Source organism: Esox lucius, chromosome 14 (assembly GCF_011004845.1).
Source record: "Esox lucius isolate fEsoLuc1 chromosome 14, fEsoLuc1.pri, whole genome shotgun sequence".
Taxonomy (NCBI): domain Eukaryota; kingdom Metazoa; phylum Chordata; class Actinopteri; order Esociformes; family Esocidae; genus Esox; species Esox lucius.
The window spans coordinates 35,177,874-35,194,366 of record NC_047582.1 but is presented as its reverse complement, the minus strand read 5'-3'; the positions used below and the strand labels follow the sequence as shown (position 1 = coordinate 35,194,366).

The window sequence follows — 16,493 nt, the reverse complement described above, 5'->3', positions numbered from 1 at the left end:
CCATCCTCACCCCGTACAAAGTTATCAACCAGGCGTGTTAGCGTCTCTAAGTTAACAATGGTTGTGTTGTAGCTGTTGAGTGTAATGCCTTTTGCTTTGAGACAGGTCAGACCTTTAACGGTTTTGTAACCGTATGTTTTTTGCCCACCACTAACAAATTATGCTATGCTGTCACCATCTGGTAACTCATCAGTCAAGTCACCCAAGAATGGACCCAGGGGGGGCACCCAATCCCCATGGCGTGTGACAAAGATCACGGAATCAGTGTCTGTGTAGAGTACACGTCTATCCAACTTCTCCAAGAGCGAATACAACTTGAGTTTCACAATGCGATTACCTTTCTCAGCAGCCTTAAACAGCTCAATAGAAACCCTGGTACCAGTTAAAGATCTTTCTGAATCAGTATGTGAACAATCAGTTACCTGGTTTTCAGACTCTGCACATAATCTACACAATGGAAAGAACAGCTTACCGCCGACCCTGTGTGGTAAAACGGGGTGATAAAGGCCTTTCGGTGGACACACTGTAGCCTTATCAATACCAAAGTAAGTGTCTAAGGGTTTGAAATCTCGAAAGATTATGTCTGGATGCCCAATGGGATAAGTCTTTGTCTTGTTGCAGAATGGGTAAAGACTACAGACATCGTTATACTGAATAGTCTCCCCTTCTCGAGCCGTAAACTTCAGATGAATCGCATTAGTACGACCACCAAAAAGAGCATCCCGAGTGTCAAGGCACTCTGGACCATCAAAGGTCTTCAAAAAAGCTTTGACATCTGCGAATGTGTTTTCAAACTGATTCCTCTCACACTCCCATATGTATTGAACATGAACGTTTTGTTGTTCTTTCAAAGCCTCTAGCTTTGTCAACCATTGCTGGTGCATCAACCCGTACTGAATCTTTGTCTCTCGATTGATGCTTGTTGAACAATGACACTTTGGGTGACCGTGCCAGAAACAACATAGAAATTCATAGACCTTGCTCAACCCATCGCGTTCTGCATATCCATCAACGCAGTAGGCACCGATTTTCACTTCACCCTTGTTCAGGGCATGCTGTATTGATATATTCTCATTGGAGGCCACATACTCAAGCCACTGGATTGAGCTGTTTGAGAATGTCTTCTGACAACAGTTGTAGTTGTCTGAGGGGACCAATGCAATGGTGTCCTTGGTGAGGAATCTGTTGCAAAAGACTTTCATGCAAGCCGAAACAATCGTAATTGACCGGAATGGGTCAACACCACCACACTCCAGGAACTCAAGTCTGTAGAGCATACAACCCTCTCTCAAGTTGACCACATCATTCACGCAGTAAGCCTTTATTTCATACTGCTTGACAAAGGGGTCTGCGGAAACAGTTGCATACCATTGCAAAAACTCATCTTTTTCTTTAGCCATCATGGTATTCACACCATAGTAATGCTGTTCCGGATGGGGGCCAACATAGTTCTCATTCTCCTTGACGTTAAACTAGAAAGTAGCCTTTTTTCGAATCCTTAAAACCCATAGCACGTGGCAAGGCCGACAGCTTCACAGGTAGGAAGCAATGACTATCAATGTATCTCTGATTGAATGTGCTGTCTGTAAAAATCATGAGCTTGCTACCATTAGCAATAAGTGTGGTGCCAATACCATTGTTAGCAAGGTACTGCATCAAGATGTAACCATCGAAACCTTTAGAGTTGTGTGCTATAAATGTGTAGTCATTATATTTCTCCGGCTGAACACCATGTCTCGTTATCAATGCTTATTGCGCACACAAAATTTGCAGTGTGTACACCATTCACCGGATTGGCAATTGTCTCGAAATCATAAAATATGTATTGCTCACTGGGGTCCTCGGGCTTGGAGGGTTTTATAAAAAACTCTCATAATTAATTTCAACCGCCAGATCCACGTTACAATTGGGACACATGTTAGCCATGCACCTGTGTGCTATATAGTTGGTAATACCAACATTGTAATAACGGCCGCAATCAACACAATATTTATTCTGGTCACACCTGCTAACCCAACGATCCACACTTTTGTGGTGCTTCAAACGTTTATGCTGGCTATAACAAAAATCTGAATAACATATCCGTTTACAGTCAGGGCATTGCTTTGTGTTACGGGTGTGGGTATGACAATCTTCATGAAGACAGACACTACAGCTATGTTTACAACCATGATCACCACGTGTGTTGAAACCGGTATAGTACCAGTCACAAACATAAGACACACCCAGAAAACCCTTCAGATACATGATGCCATAGAAGTGGTTATCGTGTAAGTACATAAAGACAGTTCTAGGGTGGGTGTCCTCTCTGTTTTGAAACTTGGTAAAGTGACCATCCCGTGTTTGGTGAAAGACAACAATTTTACACCCTGTAATTTCTTCAAACCGAACAATATCTGTGAATGCCACACAATCATCTAACGCTAAACCAGCTCCTGTATGTAACTCACGACCACTAACCAGGGCCTCAGGATATGTGTACTGCTGGTTCAACATACCCATCAAACAAACAGAAAAACATGTAGAATCATTATTCTCAGCCACATATAAATGCCTTCTTTTTATATTGATAATCTGATCTATCAACAGTGTTTGAGCTTTACGTCGCGTGGCACCACCCTCACGGTTGTTGACAATTTGTACCACCAGTTCTAGTGATTCATCAATCATAATCTCAGCATTACTCTGCATAACACTTTCAAGTAAATTACCAAACGTGCGTTCATTATATTCATCCGCTCTCATGGTCACATGTACGGGGTCTATCAGAGATTCACCAATCAACTCAATCTGCAGACGATCACCAGGCCCGTGTACAAAGTCTGAAGCTCTAACAATCAAAGTGATCTTCCTCTATGGTGCACAGGAGGTTTTAACCCTATTTCTATTGTTTTACGTCTTGTATGTTTTGTACTCGGCCCATTGGCATGTTTTACAATAGGAGGCTGCAATTACGAGCAGGTTAGAGGGCCTAGCAGGTTAGAGGGCCTAGCAGGTTAGAGGGCCGGGCTCTAGTTGGGGCGGAGGGCCTTGTACATAGACATAGGGAGTCCTTCCATTGTGTGCTGTCCAACTATCCTTTATTGCAGTGAGAAATTTAACTGGTTTGTAAAATTTTAGGGTTATCATGATTTACCTGTTTTAAAAATTGACCTGTTTTAAGAAAATATTTTTGTAATTAGCTCTTCCTTTCCTTCCTTTCGGATTAGTGCTAAACCAGCATGGCAGCGAACATCATTTTGGAACCAAGAATGAGGATAGGGACTAGAGGAAGAAGCATCTGAAGTGGAGGAGTTCGATGATGACATTCTAATTAAGACAATGAAACAGATGAATAGATGCAACGATGAACTTTCAAACCAATATTTGCTTCAGAATAAAAAGTAACAGTGAGAACTGGTCCACACGGCCAATTAAAACAGACAGCGCATCCCCATCCACAAACAGCCTTCTATAAACCCCAACCTCTTTTGAATTGGGATTGTCTCTGTAAGGCACTTTGTGACAACTGCTGTTGTAAAAAGGGCTTTATAAATACATTTGATTGATTGATTTGATTGATTGGTGGGAAGATGTCTGAAACAAGTTGAGGTCAATAAGACAAGTGGGAGGAGCTCAGACTTTTACATGGGCTGATCATGTGACCAGTGTGTCCCTTTTTAAACTGAGCATTTATACTGACTGTGCATGTGATTTAACTTGTGTCTTTATCAATCAATCAATTAAATGTATTTATAAAGCCCCTTTTAACATCAGCAGTTGTCACAAAGTGCTTTTACAAAACACCTGGCCTTAAACCCCAAGGAGCAAACAACAGTAGTGTTGAATTTCAGTGGCTAGAAAAAACTCCCTTAGAATGCCAGAATTTAGGAAGAAACCTAGAGAGGACCCAGGCTCAGAGGGGTGACCAGTCTTCTTCTGGCTGTGCCGGGTGAACATATTAAGATTACAATTGTAATATTTAATAAATGCGTGTGGGTCCAGAGTCTATTTAAACTTAGTCCAGGTCGGAAGCATGACCAGATCATAGACTGTAAAAAAAATGGACGACGCCCTTTCGCTCTTTTCCATTGGTGAAAACTGAAGCCGCCAGTGTCCCGATACGGCGCTGACATCTTGGACTTGCGTCTGCGCAGATAGCGATCTTGGGACCAGTTCTGCGCAGTAGTTATGCGCAGTAGCGAGCAGGAAGTAAAGCCGTAAAGCCGCGAAATCAACGGCCCCACCCCTGTGCCCCGCCCTCACTCTCCCTCGCAGAATGCGCATACCGTAATCAATCGCAAGTACAGTACAACCTTTGCTTGTTAAACCTAGACGATATGTTATAGCCTAACTTACATCATGTTTAACCTTAATTTAGAATAGGCCTAATACAAAAATAATTGGTAACTTCTAGCTAACGATCACCTGCTAGCTATTAACATGGCTATTAACGAGGCTTGTTGTCTTTTCGCTAACGTTAGCTAGCCCATTACATTTATTTACTAATTAAATAGCTTATAAATTTAACTTACCGAAAAAAATTCAAAGATCAATTGGAAATGCCAGATCGGTTAGCACAATGTACTGCAGAACAACCCATTATGTCCGTGTGAAATTATATCAATTATAGAAATTTAGAGATTAAATGTAAAGTTCCAATCTCCTCAGTCCTCCGAAGATTCAGTGGCTCCTCGGCTCAGATAGCTGTCAATCACAGCTGTGAATCACGACGTCACACCACCGTTTTTAGAGCATTAAATAACTAACTAAAAACCAACTTATTTTAAAAACAAACTCTTGAATTTACATTAGCGTGATACAAACTACAGTAAATGACAGAAACCAGCTTCGGAAAAAAGATATTTGAAGGGTAATTTAATTGTTTAGTTGGTCTCGCGTCCCATTGAATAACATGGGGAGGGCGGGGTTTATGACCTATACTGGGACCACTCACCAGGGGGCGATCGAGACGTTTTGGCTTCACTTTTCAGGGCTTGTGCGGCACGCTTGGACCAGATGGACAAGGACAGGGACGACACACAGGAGGGAGAGGGGTCAGCACAGTGGCAGCTGAAATCGTCAGGTATCGTCTTGATCTGCAACACAACCAGGAGGACTTTGGACAGGGACAGCAACGGGTCAAAACGGGAGGAGACTGTGAAAATTTAGAAAAGGCATTCCTTAGATCTACAGGGATTTATAGTGGAGAAGGAGAACTGACCCTACTCCCCCAGCACAATAATATAGCAGCATAAGACCTTGGGACTGAAACGGGGGGTCTGGCGACACTGTGGCCCTATCCGGGGGAGGCCCAACAGGCAGGAAATCAATCCACCCACATTACCAAGCATCAACCAAAGGGACACCCACCAACCGCAACCACCCTGAATGAGGGTAGAGTATTGCCAGCAGAGTACAGCCCAATTGCACAAATGCGCAACAGAAAGACAACAACAAGCCAGTGACTCCGCCCCGGAGAGGCATTGGAGGGAGGGCATCCCAGTGGCGATCATTAAATTCAGGGGCAACAGCTCTGGTGGACATTCCTGCAGTCAGCATGTTCCTGTTTGAATACATTTTTGTCACTATGGTTACTCAAATAAGAATACATTTATTATTTTTTCAGCAATACCTTTTATAATTTATTTTCTATAGACAAAATGAGAACAAAAATACAAACACCTAGCCCACTGGAAAACTATGACTTTAGGTTTTGATTAATTTTTTGATAACTTGAGAAAACGTGTTTGTTTTAATAATGTTTCTGCGCTACGTCAGGTTGCACGTGAACTATGTGTTGGGTGCGCTAAATTAGTTTTACCAGCAGGGTTCACTGGTGTACACTACTTTGCATGAGGCCTCGAGTAATGCGCAATACAATGGCATGGAAAGCCTTCGCGCTTTCAGAAGAATCGCATCTCAGTCACAACTACACGACTGAATGTCCAAATGTTTGAGGTGTCAATATCTAATGTCAGTATCTACAAGTCTCGAGAAAAAAGGCCCTACTAACCAAAGCTACAGTCACTAGAATAAAGAGAGAACTTGACAACAGGACAACAGTTGTTTTTTTTATTATAGGAAATGTGTTTTGATGGTCCGTCAGTGGCAGGAACTGATGGGGGAGGGAGAGTTGCCACTGTTGGACCAGAGTCCAGTGGGAGTAGGAGGTATAGAGCAAAAACGTCTTCTCTTTGTACCTAGCCATAATGGGAGACTAGAACTTTACTTAAAACACCCTTGCCTCTTTAACAAGTGAAAACAAAATATGAGAGTTTTATGAACGGACACTATATTTATGATACATGAAAATTATATGGTCATATTTTAATTAAAAATGCATTATTTTTCATAAACTTTCAAAAACAGTAGAATTAATATGCAGTAGCCTATGGTAAAATATATTTTAATATTTGAGTTACTTAAAATAACAAAGATGACCGTATTTGAATGAGACTTCCGAGAAAAAAACACCCAAATAACCAAACAATCAGCTGAAATTAGTCAAATACATGTTTGTGTAAGAAATAAAATAAATTGCAATGGTACAAAGCTGGTTTCATGACCATTATGTATGGTGTTGCTTTTCCTTTAGTGGCCACTGCGCCACTATTATTATTTTCTGATTGTACTTAAGAACTAACAGTAAACGTTGGCATTCAAACTAAGACCGTCTCCGAGTCAACCTCGATACTTACCAAAGACCATCACTCACGATGTCACATTGGAGAACCGGTTGGGTTTGCGCTGGTGTCATAACATTCGCCCACGAGATAAGAGTGCCCTGTTTCCTGTAAGCCCATTAGCAGTACGGCTGTAATTTTCAACCAGTTTTCAGTTGTTTGACCACAACAGTGTCTTTGTTGTTCATGTAAGAAAAGCACATATATTCACATTCTTTGAATAGTCTCCCCATCTACTAAAGCGCTGGTTCGGGGTGTCAGCTGACAGAAGATAAAATATGTGGATAGTCTTGTGAAGGCTCACGGTGACTACGGTACTCAGGCATAGAAGACCCACGTTCACATCGATGACGAATGACCATGGACATTAACGAGAATAGGGTGACTTAAGGGAAAACGCCCCCCTTAAGGGGCGTTTGGCCAGTAATTTAGATTAACATATTGATAAGAGTCAGACAAATTCCTATGGGAAAAAATATATTGGGCAGAATGATTATATTTCATTGCAAATTAATCAAATGCCAAACTATGTAAATGGGGCGTTTTACACCACTATCGGGGCAAAATGCCCTTCCCTATGGGGTAAAGTACCCCCTGGGTTTTTCTTTACACCCAATTTATTCCATATTTAGGTGTCAAAATAATTCTATCAATGTAATCTATACCACAGAAAAGTATTCAATCTTGATAGCAGCATTTATGTCAGTTAACAAACCAATTTTAACCATATATTGCTTACCAATATCCAAAGGCAAAAAGCTATGTATAACATGTATTACAATTTCAAATAACTTTTGATGACTATTTTTAAATATATTTTGTTAACCGTGCAAAGGTAAATCAAATCAATAATATTGAGCATCAATTGGCATTTTACCACAAAAGAGAGGGGTCGTTTAGTCTCAAATATGATCATCACAAAAACAGGATTGCTATAAAAAGGTATAATTTTTTCTTCATCACATCACATGACAATGTTTTCTAAATTATAAAAAATAAGATCAGCTTATGTCAAAATCGTTTTTGTGGAATTACTTGAGATGAAAAAAATAGTGGCAACCAAGGAATGTGTGGAAATAAAATGTGGCGGCATTTGGTGGTTTGGTGAATATTACTGGGGGAGGGGGGCGTTAAACCCAGGGAGGCGTTAAACTCCAAGCCACCATATTGTGGTGTCCCGGCTCCAACACGTGTTCATCTTTCTAAATAGGGAAACGTATTTGTGGCCTCGAATAAAAGCAAGCATCATTTATTTTTGAACTTGCATTTATTTATTTTGTTGGCCATATAGTGAGCCCTGTTTCCTGTTGGGCCATTTCCAGTGCAGTGGTTGTTTTTACCGGTTTTCAGATAATAATTTTTTTAACGACACCGATGAGTTTTCAGTTCATGTAAATAGAGCATAAATACAATTTATTTCTAATCATTCCAGTTAATAACAACTATTTTTATGACTGTAACATTTGAGAAACTTCAATGATCCCAAATAAGCTAGATTTTCACCCTTTAGCTCACTTTAGCAGCATTTAGATTCACTTTGACATTGCATTGTTGTGAAATTATTGTGAATACGATAGAATCAAGCTCTGTATCAATCAATCAATCAATCAAATTGATTTATAAAGCCCTTTTTACATCAGCAGATGTCACAACGTGATTTTACAAAACACTCGGCCTTAAACCCCAACGAGCAAACAACAGTAGTGTTGAATTTCTGTAATCAAAAAGTCACTATATAAATTAAAAAAACAGACAGCGGGCACCAACATTTTCTCTTTACTGTTGATTATCAGGCACGGTGAGTCCAGGAGAATAAAGCTGTGCAGCCAGAATATGATGACAACACACTTGTCTTGTTCCCCGACAGGGAGTAAGTGTGACCGATAAGAATAATCCTATTTCATATCAGCCAAAAACTGATCAACATGATACATACACCCTTGTGTTGTTGAAGGATAAAGGCAGATAACTGTTTGACATTCTGAAATTGTATAAAGCTCTATAGTAAAACTAAAATAAATTTGTGTTTGAATATTTTAATATACATTTATTATTATAACACATTTCATAGTGAATTTTACGTTGTAACAACCAAAATAAGTCTTTCACTTTTATGTTGTAGATACGTAACTGTTTTACCTAACCAGTTCGAAACCAGCACCAATACATTATGTCAACGTAATGACAACGTGATTTGTTTGGTTATCCATTCAAATACACTGTCATGGCTTCCTGGATGTGAAAGACTTATTTTTGGTTGTTACAACGTTACACGCTCAAATGTGCTCCTTATTTATATATTAACGCTCTCAAATGAAAGCAGTAAGACTGTATTCTAACCTCATTCATTTTTTTTAGTTCACTATATTTTTTATTCCACAGTATCGTTGAATACTCGTTGCTGTTTATCATAACACACATTTAGGAAGGATGACTGTCAGACAGGTCGAGCAGGTTTAGGGTTTCCAGAAATGTTAACGAGAATCAAAAGAGAGGAAGCTGGGTGACTGAATGAATTGTTCATGAATATGAAGGGAAGAACAGGCATAACTCATTTTACGCGACAAGACAAACTAGAGCGTCAGTGGAGACATTCATTGCAGATACAAGACGAGGTGATGCTCTAACGGAAGATTCTAGAAGGTAAGATTTTGACGTCTGTTAGTCTAATAACGCTCAGGGAGATATTCCACCCTATTCCCTAAACACTGCATAACCTTAGCAAAAAAGTACTGTAAGGAAAAGTGTGCCATTCGGGGTCTTTGACAGGCAGACTTATTTTCCCACGACAATAAATAATCAATGCAGGGTTTTCCCTTCAGAGACAATGAAATATATGTTACCGAACTCGATCATTTTGAGACTACAAAAGTATTTCATATTGCACCCCACGCTCTTGACAAGGCCAGTGCTTGCTTGACTGGCGCGCTGTCTCGGACTCTCCTTCCTGTCAACTGCAGTGAGCGGAGCAGGTGTGGTTTTCAAGTCGCTATGACAGAAATAGACAGACAGACAGAAATCTGACTTGGTTCTAACAGAGACAGGCCTATATGTTAATAAAACAATTGTGGCAAAATCAACCCACTCTCTTCCTTTTGCGTACATATAACACGGGTTTACACTTCACAATTTCGTGCTATGCATACGCCAAAGTACTTTTTTGCGTGCAGTTCAGATGCGATCTCCTCCAATTAAGAACAATGGTGAATAAATGCGATATTAAAGTTTTACCTTTACCCTTTTACGTTCTTTCAAGAAAAAAGGTTAATCTACGGCTTTTAAACGATTAGTCACTCTTCGGGAAATCCGTGCCTCGATGATGGTGACGTCAAATGAAAACATCAAAGCAAAAGAATACATCATAATAATAAAAAAGAATACAATAAGAAGACATATAAAGATTAAAAGTGGGAAGCTATAAGGCTAACAATTAAAAGTGGGAAGCTATAAGGCTGAACAGTGTGGGTAAGGTTAAATGCTCAGTCATAGGCACGTGAGAAGAGAAGTGTTTTTAACCTGGATTGTGTTTTACTCTTTGCTGTTTTGTTTTATACAGCCTTATTGTAGTGTAGTTGCTGAAATATGTAGTGCGTAAGTTGGCTAGTAGGGGGCAGACGGGGGAGAAGAGGAAGGAGCGAGTCACGCATGTTAAGATGTAAGACAAAGAGAGTTGACAATGAAATAAATAAATGAAGATGGTAGTTTCATTATTGGACAACACAACATTTATGGCGACGAGGAATGTTGGATTGACCGAAGAACCTTCCAGATGCCGACAAGAACGACACCGATTTAACGTTCAGAACAGCAACGTCGAAAACTTCTGGAAAAACTAGCTTGATACATTAACTAGTAAGATGGAAGATGTCGTCCAAGAGGGCGCTGCCGCTGGACGAGGACAACCAGCAGTTGGATATGCATTGGCATAAATTTCACCTCCTAACCCTTTGAACATGGGGGCTACGGACTTAATACACATAATTTATCCTTTGAATGGATTCCTATAACATCTTTGAAATAGTGAGTGGATCCAGACATAATCCAGATGTGGTAAGAAGAGCTACCTTGCTACATTGCATAGGCTCACCAGTGCAACGAATCTTTGCTAATCTGCCAGGCTTGAAAATTACAAATGAGCAAGCTGTAACTGCATCTACTGCCTACTTTACACCTTGGAGAAATGTAGTTCTAGAAAGACATAAATTCAGACAATGAACACAGACACACGAAGAGGCTATTGATGCGTATGTGAATGCACTCAGAGAACTCGCTAGATCATGTGACTTTGGATCACTCGAATACGACATGATATGAGACCAAATAGTGTAAATGCGTGAACAAAAGACTGTGCCATAAATTGCTGCAGGAAGAAGGGCTGACATTGCAGAGAACATTAACTGTTGCCCCAGTTTTTTAAGCTGCACAAGCCGAAGCAAGAGCACTGTCGGAGAGCAGTAAACCGAAAGACGAAGTGAACGTCAATAGGAGCAGTTGGAGCAGCGGCGGAGCGCGCGCAGCGCACGAGAGAAGAAAGGAGCCGGCGAAAGACGGAGACATCAGCGCAACGAAATGTCACAGATGTGGACTGTCAAACCACGCACTGGATGAATGCGGCGCTAGGACAGCTACATTTCTATTTTGCAAGAGGGTCGGGCACCTGCTGTATGAACAGTCCAAAAGGAGAAAAAGACTCAAAAAGTAAAAGTAAAAGTGAAGCAAAGCAGAGAAAGTCAGACCAAATGTATGGGGTGACAAATGGAAAAGTTTGGTAATTTTTTTTTAGCTGATACATTTTCAACATTTAGCTCACTTTCCTCACATTTAGCGCATTTTCCTCACATTTGAGACAGAAATTATATATATATATATATATATATATATATATATATATATATATATATATATATATATATATATATATATTATATCTAAATGTTAAATGTTAGATCTAAATGTTATATCTAAATCTAAATGTTACATTTATATCTGAATGTTAAATGTTAAATCTAAATGTTATTTAGATGGGGGTTTTGAAGCCACTGCAGTGGGTGTGGTTTCCTTGGGGATTTAAATATTTAGCTTTACTCTTGGTGACACATTTAGATTTAACATTTAACATTTAGATATATATTTAATATTTAGATTTAATATTTTGATTTAATATTTTGATTTAATATTTTGATTTAGATTTAAGATTTAGATATAACATTTAGATTTAACATTTAGATATAAATTTAACATTTAGATTTAGATATAACATTTAGATATAAATTTAACATTTAGATTTAGATATAACATTTAGATTTAACATTTAACATTTAAATATACATTTAAAATTTAGATTTGATATAACATTTAGATTTAACATTTAAATTTAACATTTAGATTTAACATTTAGATTTAGATATAATATTTAGATTTAGATATAATATATATGTATAGATATAATTTCTGTCTCAAATGTGAGGAAAATGCGCTAAATGTGAGGAAAGTGAGCTAAATGTTGATAATGTATCAGCAAAAATTTTTTTACAGAACTTTTACATTCGGCACCCCATACAAGTGAAGTCAGAAAAGCCCATTAGAACAGTAGATGAGCGGAATTCAGATGACTCCGACAAATTTGTTTACTCAATTGACCCTGAAGGCAAAGAAACCATTCAGATGAATGCTCCAAAAGTGAAAATGGTCATTGATACAGGAAGTAGCAGAAGCTTCTTGGAGATGGACTTTACAATAGACTTTTCAAAAGCAACACAAAACTGAGACCAACAAACAAGAAATTCTATACATATGGACAGAAAACATTTTTGTTTCAGAAATAAATAACTGTTTATTGTCTAATAATTAATTGCCAATTAATGTAATCCATTAATGATAATACTTCAAACGAAACCAAATGGGTTTTCATATAGAATGAAATGATATTGTATTGTAACGATTCCATAATGTAACCTTGTGTATAATGGTCAGATACTCGTGGATAGTTGGTCTTTATCAGCCTATTTGTGAAAAACTTTGTCAATTAATCGAAATGTACTGACTGTATATGTTGAATTAGTAATTATCTGCAATGAATGTTATCATGATCATCGTTTTTTGATATAAACCAACCTTTCCCCCAAAATCAGTTCATTCAATTTTTAATACTGATTATGTATGAAGTTCAAAGTTTTTTTAATGAAATGCAATGAAATGAAAAAGATCAGAACAGAGAAGAATGAGTCAGTGCTCTGTGACCACTATGTTTTGTTAATAGCCCAATTCAAAAATGTTCCAGGCAGTGTTTAGCAGAGTAAACTATGCTGAATACATTCTCAGAAACCATGGGTAATGTGTGTTTATGAAAACTTATTAAAGTATTTATTAGGCCATAACATGCAGAAGTGTAACATTTTGGGGTGAGCAGGACTCCAGGCACAGCGTTAAAGGACAACAAAAGGATATAATAATGAAACTGAGGCAGGTAAAAACAACCAAACGGCAGGCAGTCAGGCGACAACAAACAGGACAGGCTACATTCAAGAACATAGGAAATCAAAACAGAACAAAACAGAACCACACAACCAGTATTTTTTTTCTTCTTCCTAATTTATCACAATATGGTCATGCATAATTTTGCCATTAAAAAAGTAGTGTTTCATTTAGAATCCCAGGAATTATTTTTTGATAAGTTAACCAATTTAGAGGGATTGTTAAAATAAAAACATTTTACTCTTCCATTCATCATTTTACTGGCCCTTTGACTTTTTCATCAACCCCCCATTTACTATTTTCTCAGTTCTAGCAAAGTTTGATCATTTATCTCTTTGCCATTTTCCCCATGCAACATTTCGATGTGTCTTATGATAAAGAATAAGGCGTGTCTAAGATGCTTGGGCGGCCAGTGATAATCATTGTACACAATATGATCTGGGCTATTACAGTCTGCTAGGACTAATACCATATTCAGACACTAGATGTCAGTGAGATCCTGTTTGGATCTAAGGTTATGCTCTCCATATTGACCATGTAGCATATATTCAGCACATGCTGGAGGAGTGCTTGCTTCAATTTGCTATATTTCTTATTCAAACTAATTTCATGTATGTTTTCATGGAAAACAAGGACATTTCGATATGACCCCAAAACCTCTAGGTGGTTGTGTACAGTACATGTTAAATAAAGGTAAAAAAAACCAAATACAATTCAGCTGACAGCAACTGGTGTATTTCATTTGTTTTGGTCAGAAGAAAAAAAATTAGATGCAGCATCCTACGACAAAAGAATCCAGATGTCCTAAAGTCAATACAGGCAAAAGCAAACAATGCTTTTGAAAACATTGTATTTTCCAGCGCTTCTTGCATGGGAGAGTTTTACTTAATCAAACATATAGTTCTGAGAGTTTTACTTATTCAGACATGTAGGTCTGCCCTGAGGGTAGAAAATAAGGCGATTGAAAGGAGAGGGTAGCGGAGTGGGCGGAGCTTATGCCCCAACTCTGAAGTCACCCAGTTTAAGTTTAGGTACAATTGACAATTTTTCTTCTCTGTTTTTAAGGATATGGCCTCTGCGTCTTCACATGACCTTCTACGACCTGTAGTTCTTGGCAGCTTCATAGTAATGTGTGTCCTAGGTACATTTTGGATGTACTACACACCGACAGCCAACAGATCCTACCCATGCCCTGGTGAACTAAGCGAAGGGAACCAGACGCAGCCAGCTCCCAACCAAACACCCAAGATACATGACCAGCATGACAGATTTCAGACGGAGGATGGAGTCAAAGAAGCAGATATTATTGTCTTGATCTGGAAGTGGCCTTTTGGAGTTCCATTTGATCTGAGCTCTTGTGCTTCCTTCAACATCAAAGGTTGTCTACTAACAGCAAACAGAAGTCTTTACAACAAGGCGAATGTTGTGATGTTCCATCACAGGGACATCGCCAGTGACCTGAGTGATATGCCAAAAGAGCCACGACCATGGTTCCAAAAATGGGTTTGGTACAATATGGAGTCACCAACATACACACAAAGGATCCCAGGTCTTGACCACTTGTTCAATGTAACTGCAAGTTATCGACTGAGTTCTGATGTTTATGTGCCTTATGGGTCACTTGTTGAAGTGAGCAGTGATGATAAAAGCTTTGAGCTGCCAAAGAAAGACAAATTGGTCTGTTGGGTTGTAAGCCACTGGAATCCAAACCACAAGAGAGTACCGATCTACAATGAGCTAAATAAACATGTCAAGATAGATGCATTTGGACGACACTTTGAAAAATACATAGAGGACAAGGCACAGATTGTGTCCAGCTGTAAATTCTACCTGGCATTTGAAAACTCTATCCACCAAGACTACATTACTGAGAAGCTGTATGAAACCTTGCACTCAGGATCTGTGCCGGTGGTTCTCGGTCCACCCAGGCAAAACTATGAAGCTGTTGTCCCAAAGGACTCTTTCATTCATGTGGATGACTTTCCTTCACTGAAGGAACTGGCAGATTGGCTTATTTTCCTTGACAAGAATGAAACACAATACTTAAAGTATTTTAGCTGGCGGAAACACTATAAAGTACATTTATCGGGCTTTGGAAAAGACCATGCTTGTCGAGCGTGTGGCTATCTTCAACAGAATAAAGGATACAGAATTGTTCAGAATCTTAATACATGGTTTTGGGGCTAATGGGTCTTGTAGTGGTCTACAATGCTGTTTAATGAATAACAGGGACGTCACTAGGCCTATTTTAGGCGGGCTTTAGCAACGGTAGGTTTTGCTAATAAATATAACCTTTCAGCTAGCCCCCATTTATAGAAATGTATGGAGGTTAAAACGTATTTTTGGAGATCGTATACAAGTTGCAGTTGTAGACTTCAGAGTAGACTAAGGTCTGTCATTTGTAATACAAATAAAAATATATTCTAATGTAATTTAACAAAATAGTAAGGTGTCCAATAATTGGGGATGGTGGCCGATGATAGGGGGTCGTATTTTAACCAACTACGGAAAATATACATTTCCCATTAATGACATGCTAGCTAACATTTGTATGTCACTATAATCATCAGGAACACATTTGAAAAACTGTGCATGTTTGTACATTGCAATGTATTCTGTTCAGGGAGATCTGGTTGTTAAATTTCTTTTTAAAATTATGATACATTTTTTACATTTACTTTATTCCGAGGTGAATGTGCTAATGACTAAATTTGTTTTTGAAATGATTCAGAATGATTCAGAGAAATCTCGCTTAGACACATAATATACTGTATGTAGATGTTCATTTAATATAAACTATAGTTGACAAATGTATTTTGGCTAAATAGTACAGCTGTGACTTTTGTTGGTGTTGGATGGATGAAGACAGAGTGTACCACAAACTGTTTGCCCTCCTACCATCAGGTCTCTACGTTCTCACACCCGCAGGCTGTAATATACATATACTTAATATTGGAAATGTTCTTCCCTATTTGCACTTCTGGTTAGATACTAACTGCATTTTGTTGTACTGTACTTGTACTTGTTCAGTGACAATAAAGTTGAATCTAATCTAATTACTTTAGAAGGCTGGCTAATAATGTACAGGAGCCAATGACCGTCAGCTAGTTATCTTCATAATGATTTGGTTTCAGGTTTCTATTAAAAAAGTTGAACTTAAAAATAGAGAAATAGTAATTACAAATGGCAATTCTATATGTGCAATGAAGGCAAATGTAAGGTAGCATGGGCAACAGAAATGCAGGGATAGCAGCAATTAGTTTCAGTGCCCTCTTCCTGTGTGACACACAGTCCAACACTGCAAGCATATTTATGGTGTTAGACATGTCTGTTGCAGTTCGTCCACCGTAACAT

At 38.7% G+C, this 16,493-nt stretch overlaps 1 protein-coding gene across 1 annotated transcript; it reads left to right on the top strand.

Annotated features, from left to right (window-relative positions):
- Window positions 1-9,155: 9,155 nt before the first annotated feature.
- LOC114840820 (4-galactosyl-N-acetylglucosaminide 3-alpha-L-fucosyltransferase 9-like) lies at window positions 9,156-15,921 on the top strand. The gene is made up of 2 exons (XM_034296809.1): window positions 9,156-9,308; window positions 14,205-15,921. Exon 2 carries the CDS (start codon window positions 14,208-14,210, stop codon window positions 15,324-15,326), a length of 1,119 nt encoding a protein of 372 aa, XP_034152700.1. The 5' UTR covers window positions 9,156-9,308; window positions 14,205-14,207; the 3' UTR covers window positions 15,327-15,921.
- Window positions 15,922-16,493: the final 572 nt, after the last annotated feature.

Bases quoted from the DNA above. Each gene is read 5' to 3' on its own strand.
- LOC114840820 (XM_034296809.1), top strand. From the start codon at position 14,208: ATGGCCTCTGCGTCTTCACATGACCTTCTACGACCTGTAGTTCTTGGC.